Source organism: Poecilia latipinna, unplaced genomic scaffold (assembly GCF_001443285.1).
Source record: "Poecilia latipinna isolate Pla-1442-1.1 unplaced genomic scaffold, P_latipinna-1.0 Scaffold2624, whole genome shotgun sequence".
NCBI classification, from domain to species: domain Eukaryota; kingdom Metazoa; phylum Chordata; class Actinopteri; order Cyprinodontiformes; family Poeciliidae; genus Poecilia; species Poecilia latipinna.
This window is the reverse complement of record NW_015115240.1, coordinates 49601-62644: the sequence shown is the minus strand read 5'-3', so window position 1 is coordinate 62644 and position 13044 is coordinate 49601. Positions and strand designations below refer to the sequence as shown.

General features: G+C 39.8%; 1 protein-coding gene across 1 annotated transcript in view; it reads right to left on the bottom strand.

The window, feature by feature from the left end:
* Positions 1-3479, bottom strand: part of LOC106938550 (myosin-6-like) — a gene marked incomplete at its 3' end in the record, with an annotated part of 19579 nt that extends 16100 nt beyond the window's left edge. The window contains exon 1 of the mRNA XM_015020643.1: positions 3212-3479. Coding sequence (XP_014876129.1) covers positions 3212-3343 — 132 coding nt within the window. The remainder of the gene's footprint in view (positions 1-3211) is intronic.
* Positions 3480-13044: the final 9565 nt, after the last annotated feature.

Genomic DNA, 13044 nt, shown 5'->3' with positions numbered 1-13044 from the left:
CTGTCAGTACATGTGCTGTGTGATACCGTACACACACACACACACACACACACACACACACACACACACACACACACACACACACACACACACACACATATACATATTAAAGACACAGAAGAGCACCGACCCAGTTTTCAAACCCAGACAGAAGTAAAATCCTAAATCTGAGGCCCAGCTCCTCCTTGATTCAGCTGATGGTGTGTTAAATCGACGTCTGCTAAGCAGTTCAGCTGGAGGAGTAAAGATGAAATCCTGTGAGCCAGGAGCCTTTTCCACAAACACTGGCAACAGCAGCACGGATGATCCATACTTTCACACTAAATCTTCAGAATCCCAACAAAATCTGCTCTGTCACACTCAGACGGACCACTATGCCATTACAGCAGACTCTCTCTGGAGACACTCGTTATTTTCCTAATAAATAACTTATTAATAGGTTTTCAGTTTCTAAATCTTTAACGATATTGCGGTTGGTAGAAAAAAAAAGAAATAAAGATTTTTAATTTATCTGGATGCTTTTCTCTTCGAATAGTTCAGCCCAATTTGTCAACAAAAAAGCACAAAAAAATAAATAAATTGCAGGTTATGCTGATCATCAAAAGTATTTGCAACCCTTAATTTTATTTATTTATCTGACATTTTGTCAAATTACAAGCACAAACTCCTGGATATTTTATGTGACGGAGCAGAAAAATAATGTTCATTTGGAGTTTGCATAAAAAATGCAAGAGGAAAGAAATTACATGGCATCTGAACCTAATTTGAGGTCAATATTTCTACTGATTGTGTCTAAATTCGGGGGAAAAAACAAACTTGTATTTATACTGTAAGAGTTTATAAAGAGATCAAGATAAATAAAAATACTACAATAATAATAATAGTAATACCAATAAAAATATTTTCTGAAAAAGTCTATTGGGAATATTCAACATTTATTTAATTCACTGCATTGAACCAATATGTCAAAGTATTAGCATTCATTTTAACAGATTTTATTGTTCTTGGTGTAGACCAGTTAATGTGTGGATCCTGCAGTTTTACTTTTATTTTGAAAATAATCTGAGGTTTATTTTCAAGTGATGACAAAAAAAGATTTTCAATTGGTCATTGTTTAGTTAATACTTTGACAGCGATCTACAGTTTTAGAAATTGAGACTTTTATTATGAAAATTAACTTTGGGCTTCATTTTGGAAGAGCAAATGATCTACCTAATGAAGTATTTTTTATTTTGAACAGAATGATTGATTTTCCATGCTTGGTTCAGACCTGTTAGAAACACATTCAATGGTTCGCTGTAGTCAGTTTCATTCATTGTTGGTTCAGTAGTTGACTATGAAACAATTATTACCTGTGAATAAATAATCAAAATGCTCTAGAAAGCAGAAGAAAAGCTTTACTTCGGTGGTTGAGTCAATTCTAACTTTGGAAACCGAAATCCGTCCCATTTTTCGTTTGTAGAGCTCCGATTGCTCAAAGGTTGTGTGATTAAAGAAAACTTAGCATGTGAATCTTTAGATCCAGAAACTTCTAACGCTTTTTTTTTTCCTAAAGTATGAAAGTTGAATACCTTTTTTAGATTTTACAACCTACAGTGGGACTACTGGAAAACCACAGAAGCTGGAAAGGTAGTGACCACAAACCTTTAAAATGTTATTTGCATCAAGAGAGGGAGGGAATGTGAGTTTGGTTGCAGCTCCTTTCCACCGTTTTCATTGGCAAAACAACACGTTGCCTACCGACCTCTTCACAGGGGTACAAATGACTATGAATGTGAGTCAAAGTGTAAAGGCAGTTGAGTAGTCATGATTGACTGGGTCTTTGTAAACGAAACCACAATCCATATTTGCTGCCAAACAAACTTGAATCCAGAAGGTGCTATGTCAAGGCCAATCCACTGACGTACTGGTGCAGCCATGCTGGCATCACCCCCAAGCTGTTCCCCTCAGAGTTGGTTGCATGAAGTTGTCCAAAACATCTTTATGTGCCGAGACACTTAGAGTTCCTTTCAATTGAACTAATGGGGAAAGTCCAAGTACCGAAAACCGGCGCCACACTATAAACACCTATGCATCAGCCTTTACACTTGACACAGAAACATAGTGAGACCAGTGCCACTCTAATGGAAACTGTCAACCCCAGACTGGTTCACTGGGAGGAACACACGGTCCAGAGGTGATGTTGTTTACACTTCGACAACCAACACTTTGCATACTAGTTTATCTAAGATTTGGATGTGGCAGGTTTATCGTGGAAATCTTTACAGTGAAGTTCTCCAATTGTTTCCAATAGCTTAAAATGTGTCATAATACCACCAACGCTTTGCATTGAATGGTTAGAAGTGAGGGAATCTCACCAGCTAACTTGCTACATTACACCGCTGATTTGTTTGGAACACCTGAATTTAATTATTTTAAATCGTTCACTCGGTATTAGATCTGCTTTAATTACATGTTTCTAGAGATGGAATCATCTCGTGTTCATCCACAGCTCCTGTTCAGCAACGTTTGATGGATTCAGTGTTGATGCTGTGCTGGCTTAAAAGAAAACAGATGCCTCGCACTACTACTACCGCTGCTGCACTGCATTTACTTCCTACCTTCTTTTCAAAGAGAATGCCACCCAAAGAGGATGCAAAGACTCCATTAACTTCATGGAGACCATCACTAAATACAAATATAAAGGTACGGACACAGTTTGTAATCAATCCTTGTGTTTTAGGGTGATTAAGTTACATTTACAGCATTTATGGTGAGACAAGAACCTCAGGTGTTTTTTTGTTTTTTTTCTTCTATTGACATTGTGGTAAAGCATCTACCGCACAGTAAATAAAACATTCACAAACTAGCTAAGCTTAAGGCCAGGAAACAGCACGACGCTTTAATGCGCTGCTGTTAGAAAAATACTTTCTCTTCCTGCTCTCACAATTAGGTGATGGAAAATGGTGAAAGCAAGTGGTAGCAACCACAGCATTAAGAGATTCATAGCCACTGCCATGGCAGCAGCAGCAGCAGCATCCCTCTCAGGGTATCATTACCTTCCTAATAGTTGCTCCAATGATCATGTCGAAAACTCTTTATCAAGCGGAAAACCTAGATGTAATCACCAATAATGACTCCTAAAGTATCGTCAGTTTAATCCCCCCTCGGGAAATCGTTTAGAGATAATGAGAAGAAGAAGAAAAACAACAACAATGCAGTGGAGACTTACGACTTGGCATTTGGTGATCACCTCATTCTTTTCCTTGTTAAGTTGATTGTTCTCCTCCTCAAGTTCATGGATTCTGGACAGGAGCAACTCGCTCTGCTCCTTGGCTTGCTTGAGCTCTTCTCTCTCCCTCATCCCTTCCTCGTCTGAATGAGCATGCAGGAGTGATAATTAAAAAAAAAAAAAAAAAGAAAGAAACTGACGCAGCACCCAGAGACTCTCACGCGGATTCACACACACCGGACTCGACGGTCCGGCTCGGACTGAAACTCCCTGACTTTGGTTTACATCTGTCTGGAGTTAGAGGGTCTACCCCCCACCACCGTCTCTCTCTCTGTCTCTCTCTTGCTCCCTCCCTCATTCACTTGTGCTCATTTTGCCCTCTAAAATACATCCACATGCATGCATGAGCACAAACACACACAGACTTATGTGTGTGTGACCGCTTATCGTTGCCTCTTAATTGACTGGCCTCCTACCGGCTTTCCATTGCATCAACAAGATAAAAAACTAGTCAAGTTAATTGACTTTAAGGATGAAAAGTCAATTAACAAGTTCGACTTTTTGAATGTTTCCCACAACAGAGACTCAGAGGAGGTCCAGGTTTTAGTGCTGCAGTTCCTGGTATTGTTACATTTTATCACAAAATTGCCTGTAAAAAAAAAAAAAAAAAAAAAGTTTGTTTTTTTTTCCCAATTAACTTTGTAGATCCAAATTTAAACTTAATCAGTTGACACTTTGTTGACATTTGAGAAAACATAGAAGTCAAAAATGGACAAATGAAAGCTGTATTGTGATGTATCTTCACTGCCTGAGGTTCAATTTTATGCTAAACTAAACTATCTGAAAGTCACAGTAGATATTTTTAAGTTAAATATTTTTAATAACTATATAATTTTTTGACAAGGTATTAATGTTCATAAAAATTTCAGTAAAAAATCAGCTACTGGTCTTTGCTTGATTGGTTCAGGATCACATCGGACTAAGTGCTACCAGGTCGCCTAGCAACAATACTGTTTGTGGTAAACACTGCTAAGGAGTGAAGAAAGTAGTCATTTTCAGAGTTGTTGGCATAATTAATAGCAATTATGAAGAAGCGTGCAGATGGTAGTGCCTATCTAGAAGGAATTTGTATTTTAAACAATACTTCTTTAGCTCATTCAGGCTGCGAGAGAGTGAGAGAGAGCAAGACATTCAGCTGATAACAGGAAGGTTGAACAGTAGGTTCCTTTTTAGCTGAGGACTTTGTTTGCAAATCTTTGTTTGTGGCTAGAAAGCCATCATACAAGACAACGTTTGTCTTTGATTAAATAAACTTGAATTAAATGGAACTGTCATCAGGATTGGCATTCGCGAGGCTATTCACAAAAAAGCTAATGTTTTGGTAATGCTAATTGTGCAAATTCCCAATGAAAACATAAAGCTAGCTTAAAATATCCTCCCTTATAATTCTGTCTTTGTTTTGCAATAAAAACACTTTTACAACCACTGGTTTTTCACTCACACAGTGTGACGTCGCTTCTGATCACAATATAAACTATTAGGCTGACAAATGCAGGACAGCGACAAGCAAATGTGTCAAATACTTTTCCAATATTTTTACATTATTGATGTTAGGGGCAACAAACAAAAAATGATCTCAGTCTGCCTATCAAAGCTTTACAAAAATCTGGGATAGGAAATGTGCCATAAATATCAATGGATACACTTGAATTTAAGGGAGCTTATTTTCATTTGGCTCATTTAGGTTGCCAGTCCATCTCAGGGCAACACAGAAACACAGAGGACAAACAACCACACAGACACACTCGTACCTAATGGAAATTTAGAGAGACCAGTAAACCTAACAGTCTGTGGGGGGGGAGCCAGAGTACCTGGAGAGAAACCACGCCTGCACAGGGAGAACATGCAAACTCCAAGCAGAAAGACCCCAAGCTGAGACTCGAACCCAGGACCTTCTTGCTGTAAGGTAACTGATTCAGCCTGCTGTTAAATAGTGGTAAGAAATATTTTAGAACATGTTTAAGAAGTCATTTATTAAACAAATGCTAGCAAAAAATTTGTTTTTTTAATATAAATTCTACAAAATAAAAAAAAAATTAATGGTCTACTGAACTGCAGCATTTTTTCTGCTAAAATATCAGGGATCTTCCCTCAGAGATGGACATCTACTGTAGATAGTTGTCGTCTTTCCAGATATAACGTCATTGGTTAAAATGTATGTTCCAGTTCGTATAACCCAATTCTTACTCTCTTTTAGTTCCTTTAAAACGCAATCTGTCTGCTCACAGCTATATAACTCATCCTCCTGCAGCCAGCCTCTGCGCACATGCAAGCTCCAGAAGGCATTCTTTCACCCAGACCTGATCACCAACATGGTACAGGGGCCGAGGCGGGTCAAAGGTCGAGCTCAGCCAGATGATAACATGTGCTGCTGCTGGGTGTGCTGGGATTTGTGTCAGCGGAGAACAAATGTAGATTCTTTTTTCCTTATCAGTTTTACTCCAACACAAAACATCAGGGAGTCACAGATGTGCTAATGCTGCAGGTTCATGATGTTCCACTCTACATCTGATGGCAAGTTTTCCCTTAGGTTCTTCACCAGAAGAAGAGACCAAGAATAATAAGATCACAGAAAACATTTGTAGGTAAATAATTGTTACAATTCCAGACTGAATATAGCCTAGGCACAGTTAGCTGAGAACGTTTGATTTAGGAACAGAAGCGATGAATGAAACATTCCTTTTAGAGTTAAACATGATGTGACTGAACTGGAACAAATGGGTCAGTTTCATTTGAAATTATTCCATTAAGTAGCCTTTGTGAAAAACCCACCATTAAAACTCCATTTATCTTAAAAAGTGAGAATTTACAAGTTAAAATCATCTGGAACTTTCTCTGAACTTGGACTTCTACAACCCTAACCTAAATATTCAATATCTCTGCCACATTTATAAAGCTAGAATTTATGGCACACTTTTGACAGTTTGTATTTCAATAAACCATTTGGTATTGTATTACTGGACCATTTTTGTTACTACGGTAACATTTTGTATTGACTTGTTTTGTTATGGTGAATGCATCTAAGATGTGCATTACATCGTTCCAATGATTTCAAACGTCCAAAGCAAATAGCATGAATCATAAGGTTGCATTTGGGGGTTGTCGGTGCCTCATAGTGGTAACTGAAGGGTATAACGGTTTAACAGCAAATTTATACAAGCAGCAGAACGTAATTTCTTTCATAAGGAAGCGTATTGTTAGCGGGCGTTCTGATTGTAGCAAATAATGTAATTGAAAGTAACACAGCTAACTTCACCGTGACTACCTGTCCATCTTGTTTGCAAAACATACAAGCTAAAGTTAGCATTGCAGCAAGGACAGCCGATACAGAAAGATAGAAAATAAGCAATTTAAACTCTTTTAGACTGCTACACCTCAAACCGCTTCTGGTCTTGATGCAGTTAAGATGCAGTTTGATGCATAACTAACACACATTTAGCGTCAATGTGGAAGCACGTTACTGCCATCTGGTGGTAAGAGTGTAAACAACATCTGAATGTAATTTTTTTTTGCTTTAACTTGGATTTAAAATTCATTGATTATGCATCAGGATGGATAACAGAAACTTATGTCGCAATTAAATTTCAAGACCCTATTTAGTAATTAAATGCATTGTTTTGATCACTGTTGAATAAATATAAATTATGTTGGTGATTTGAGGTATGTCTGAATTTAAATCTAAATGTGTGCAGATTTTATGTGCTAAAGGTAAAAGAACAATTGCTACTTAATTACTTTTATTTTTGTACATATATAAATGTATATAAATTCAGACAGGAATGCACTATAATTCCAAAAAGCCATTGTGTAATTGAATCTATGTATTACTTTTTTCCACGTGGCAACCATTTGGCCAAATATGTATTATATGAGTGCATATGGTAATTGTTTATGTCTGTGATACTGCTTTTACATTGTTCACTAACAATAGCCAAAATTAAAGTTCACCAAGCAATGTATGTATTCAGAGAAATCAAAAACACACTATTAACAAATGTAAAAGTACATCATCTTATAATCCCGAGCCTTAAAATTGGTTTTCTGTTTGTAAATGTGTCTTCCTGTGTGCTTTGCTGTCATCTGTAAGCAGGTTATCCTTCCAGCTGATATTGATCAAGCCGGATTTAAAGTTCTCCATCTTTTTGGCATTACGGACAGAGTTCAACATACCTCACCAAAGCATCGCTCTTGCTTCATAGCAACATTTTTTTGGCTTCTTTGTAGCAGCAGATAACCCAGATCCAAGCCCATTTTCACAAAAAGACTCTCAGCAAACCCTGTCCCTCGCAGACAAACTGCTATTTACATTTCGAGGTTGAAGTGCCAACAAGCGTCTACAAGTAGTTTTGGAGCGGCACTCAAAGCAAAGAATGGGTTCCGTCTAATTTTCAAAGGGACACATGAAGACGAGGCAGAGAGTAGGAAAACCTGTCGCTGCTTGAGTTTGGAGTGCTGGAAAAGAGCTGTCATTAGCTCTGCTTTCTGAGACCTGACAGCCAATTTATCTCTCAAACCGCGGAGCTCAGTGAGCGAAGCAGACAGGGAGACACAGTATCATCTTTCTCAAGTGTGCTTCAGTAATTGCCGTGTTGTCTAAATAAGATTAAGTCCGCAGGTGTCACAAGGATTAGCCACCTGACACACTTGAACTTCCTTTGCCTGTAGACGGTTTGAACGTACAACGGACTTAGTTGCCTGGGGGGGAAGGGGCTATGAGACTACATTCGACATCAATCTCACGACTGATGCCAAGGGAAAGGGAACGGACACCAAAAGAAGATAAATGTGACACATCAGTGGCTTCACCTTTAGCCCATTCAGAGGGGCTCTGCGTTGTAAGCCATCTCGCGTTGTAAGCCATGACCATATTAAGTGTTCTTTGTCAAAGTCTAATCCATATTTGCTCAATGAGCAGATGTCACCCATGAGCGAAGTTTTTCCTGTTTTGACTTGAAGCTTGGCTGAGTTTCAGCCTTTTTCAGTCCAGTACAACAGATGTAAAAAGTGTCAAATTGATTAACGGATGTGTAAAATCTGTTTGTCATAAACATTTATTAATCATGATGTCTTAAAAATGTCTGCGCGGATGTTTGCAGTGTCCAACACAAGCATAAAGTCATTGTAAGTCAAACCCCAAGACAAATCTCAAGTCTCCAAAGAATGAAATAAGTATTGTAGTTGGCCTGAAGCATTACATTGTTGTAGGATAAGAATTAAAAATCTTATTTTTAGCTTTAATTCCTTATTGGGATTAGGGAACTCCTTTCCAACAACACTTTTTCAAGCATTTAGCACTACAGCATACACATTATGACGATGTATGGCATAATTTATACTCATAAAAAAATTTTCCCTCCAGTTTCTTCACCATTAAATGACAAAACCTGTTTGTTCTCTTACATTTGAAGCTTCATCTAAACCCTCAGCTCAAGAAAAACAGCATACAGTTGTTATTATAACAGTTGTATAAAATCAAGTTAGAGGTTTTGAATTTGAAAAGCATTTTCAGCACCATTCACACCACCTTAAATACCTTGTATTGAATCTGACAGTATCTTAGAAAACCTTCATGCTCTTCAGGCGTTATAAGAATCGCTCAAGAGTGAAAATATTGATGTATTTTTGGAGTTAGTTGGAATTTGCCGTCGTTATACGTTTCGCACGAAATACGTGACGCAGGTGATAAAAAAGGAAGCTACAGCAACACTTCCATGTCTATGAACACCAAAGAGTCTGTCCCGACAGCTGCTCTCACTTGTCCTTTCTATCACTGCTCGGGTTTAAATGTTAACATGTGAGGCGGCAGACCCTGCAGCTCTCCCAGCCGGACTTAATTACACCTGGCTGCTGGTGCTGGTTGTCGCTTATAAGCCGCATATAGAGCACATTCTCCCTGCTTCGCGTCACTCGCTGCATTACTTTCTGTTGTAAGGAGAAAAGCGTTTGTTTTGGTAAAAGGCTCCAGCACGTAGACGGTTCCCGGATGAACGGAGCGCCGGTGGTTCTAAAAGCTGGCCTCTGGCTGAACTCTGGATCTGGGTCACGGAGCCACGCACAGGCAGCCTTTGATCACTCCGGCACCTCGCAGTTCACTTAACCCTCACGGTCAACTGACTCCAGGTCAGGTACGTTATTACCAGCTTCTAAATCATATCTGTGACGGGACTGTTGCCGGTAATTATACCGAGCACATAGCTATTGACATTAGAGAGCATAGAGAGTCTCTCTCTCTCTTTTTTTTTCTTTCTTTCTTGTCAATTATTATTGGCCTGTTTAGGCTGAAATAACTGAGAAAGCTGACCTGCAGCTCAGGCAGATGAAAGACGGCATTTACTGCAGCTTCCATAAAAAAAACGATCTAAAGATCAACAGGATTCTGCTAAGGAGAAGTGGAATTAAAAAAAAAAAACACCTGAGTTGAGTTTTCTATCAGACCCTGATGACCCACATGAAGGACTTTTAAAGCCTTTCTTCTTGAATCCAGCTGTAAGTGTGATACTGAGAAATTACATAGAGAGATAACATGGACGCAGGACTTGGCCAGATGCTAGGAAGAGTACTTCAGGCTTCAAATGATGGGGTGATTAAAATCTGTGGAAAACAAACTTTCCATTAGGAGACAGTATTATATAAAATAAAATCCTGTAATCTCCCGCCTAGTTGGACGTACCACCGCTTCTGAGATGCAGCCCTTCCTGGAACTTTAGTTTCCAAACTTCCAACTTTCTGCCTCACAGAGAAGCCCAACTAGCTCCTGCAGACTAGCCAGCAGCAATTAGCAAACAGCTGGTGGAACTGTGCATCAGCTGAGCTCATTATGCAAGCTACTTCTAGTGAAATCCTGGTAAAAATGCTGTTGTGATGACTTCCTGAAGGCGGAATTTCAGAAAGAGAGGGAGTTTGTAAAGAGACAGAGACCTGATTTCAAGGTGTTAAATTACAAAGTGAATTTTCGTTTATGACATATTTGACATATATAGCATTTTTATATCAACTGAGGTCAACATAGTTACTTGATTCTGATATAAATTGCCACTGTGTGCCTGGAAAACAAAATACTGCCCCTTTAAGAAGACATTACCAACATGTGATCAAAATCGTGACTTTCGATGTAGAGTACAACACAAACCACGCAGCAAGATTTAGTCAGCCAAAAAGCTGATTTCAAAGTAACAGCGTGTTTTCACATGCTAGACAACTTTTAGCAGCTTTTGTAAAATAGAAAATAAATCCAGGCCCTGAGATGATCTGGGTCTCCCTTGTAGACTGTTTACCCTTACAACTTAATTTTAGAGAAGCAGACAGGAGACGCCAGAGTGTGTCAATGGATGAAGCTATGAAGATTCACAGCAACACATTGTCAGAGCAGGTTTTCTAAACCCGTTAGCATCATATTACAGCTGTTCTGCAGAAACTCTAGTTCAGGTAAAACATCTGTGGTTGGCAAAATGAAAAGGAGAAACGAGAACATTCTGAATATCCTCCCGTCCATGACAGGGCAACACAGAGACACTCAGGATAAACCACCATGTACACACACACACACAAGGGCAATTTAGAGAGACCAATGAACCAGACAGTCATGTTTATGGACGATGGAAGGAAACTGGAGTACCCAGGGAGAACCAGAAGGTCTCCGCAGATGGAAAGTAGGAAGAGCAAGGATGATGTGGTGAAGGAAACAGATGCAGCTGAATGTCCTAAAATCAGCAACTTTTTCCACAAAAACAAATTCATGGTCAGTAATGTCCATGAAGATGATGAAACAGGTAAGGCAAGACTCGTTGAATCAAGTCAATGGATTGTGCGGCATTGCAGCATACAACATAATGTTCCTTAATTTAAACATTTCTATGACCATGTGAGACCATGAGAAGCTAGGGCTGAAAATAAAAACTCTTAAGACCAAAAGTGGTTTGAGTGAAATTTGCAGCAACAGTACAAGCTTAACTTGGATAGAAAACATGTTGGGATCATCAATTACGTGCAATATGCGTGTCCATCAGCAAAACGCACAAAAATGTTAGCATTGAGAAACCGACAATCTGTTTCAAGGTCTGAGGGATTTCTCATCTAAACCTCAAATCTGGTTTGTAGTTAATCCAATATGCAGAGGAAGTGCCTTCAGGGTCCCTCATGCTTATCTATGTTTGCATTCCTTAGCGGTTTGTGTGTAGCACATGTGTGTGAGTGTGTGTGTGTGTGTGTGTGAAAAAGAGAAACAACAGAGAAGAAGATACATTAGAAATGGCTTAAAATGGATTTACAATGAGGGATTTACTATAATCTAGAAAAATAAACCCTTAAGAATCATCCTCACTCACTCTCTATCGCCCCCTGCTAATGAGAGAAACCCCGTCCTGTGAAGGCGTGGGGCATCCTGAGAGGAGGAGCCGCTCGTCAGGCAGGCTTTTAGAGTTCAGTGAAAACAAACTCTGACAGAGGTGAAAATTAAACACTGAGCCGAAAAAAAAAGAGAGAGATGATGAATAGATCGAGAAGATTACAGGAAGACAAAAGCCAAAAGGAGCACGCCGTCAGAGGACTAATAGCAGGTTCCTTACATGTGCCAGGGGTCTGCCGTGCAGGCCGACGGTGGCTCTGTACTGGTGGAAGTCGGTCTGGATCACACACACTCTCTTTTCCATCCTCACGGCTCGCAGCCTCCCATGCTGTCTTCGCCCGAGCGCAGTCCGGGGAGGGAGTGAAGCACATGTGTGCTCCCTGGAGGCTGCTCCAAGTCAGTGGGAGTGTGTGTGTGTGTGTGAGGGGGTGCGCCGTGCCTGCTACCTGACCCTTAGAGGGAGGGTGTGTGGAAGGAATGGAGAGATGGAGGTAGGTGTCAACCCCCCCCACACACAACTCCCTCCGTACACACACACGCAAACTTGCAAACACACACACACACACGCACACACACACACAGACACACAGACACACACAGGTACATCTCTTCCCATCTCCCTGCCTGAAGCCAAACCACCTTGTGACAGCAGGGAAACACATGGAGACAGATTGTCAGCCTCCACCGCAACAATGTGTTTCTTCTTCTCCCCTGAGAAAACTGAAACATAAAGTTGGTGTCTTTGTTATCTTTTTCTGAGCAGCGCATTCTTCTACAGACACCGCTGGGCCGTCCCTGTGCTTTTCCCTGAGAGTTGCTGGGAAAAACAGAATTTTACGCCTGATAGTTTGGTAGACTCGGCTCAATCGGGGAGCAAATGTGCAACATTTGTTACATTTTCAGCTGGTGTGAGTCACTTTCACGCTGCACGGTGTGAAAAACCTGTTCCCCTCCTCGTCTGTGGGGGCGCTGCACCACGAACCACTGCAGGAAGTGACAGGTAAACCTCTGAAGAAGACACTGAGCGCAACTTCCTTCTCCACGAAATGTAAACAAAAATTCAGATTTCAACATTTGTAGGATTTTTCTTTTGTCTTTGGTGAAACACTACGAGCTATTTCTACCGCGAGCGCTAGACTTGCACGTTTGTTGTGGTTAGGCCTGTCACGATAACAAATTTTGCTGGACGATAAATTGTTCCAGAAGTTATTGCGATAAACGATAATATTGTTTTGACACAGTTTTTAAATAATATAACGGTAATGGCAAAAATAATAATGCAAGAACACATTCTAAAAGATCCGTAAACTTTACATTTTAATGAACATTTAAAACTGGAACTGGAAGACAATTTAAACATCCAAAATAAATAAACATAATAACTAATAAAACTAGAAAATTCCACAGAAATTTTAAGGGGCCTGCCACC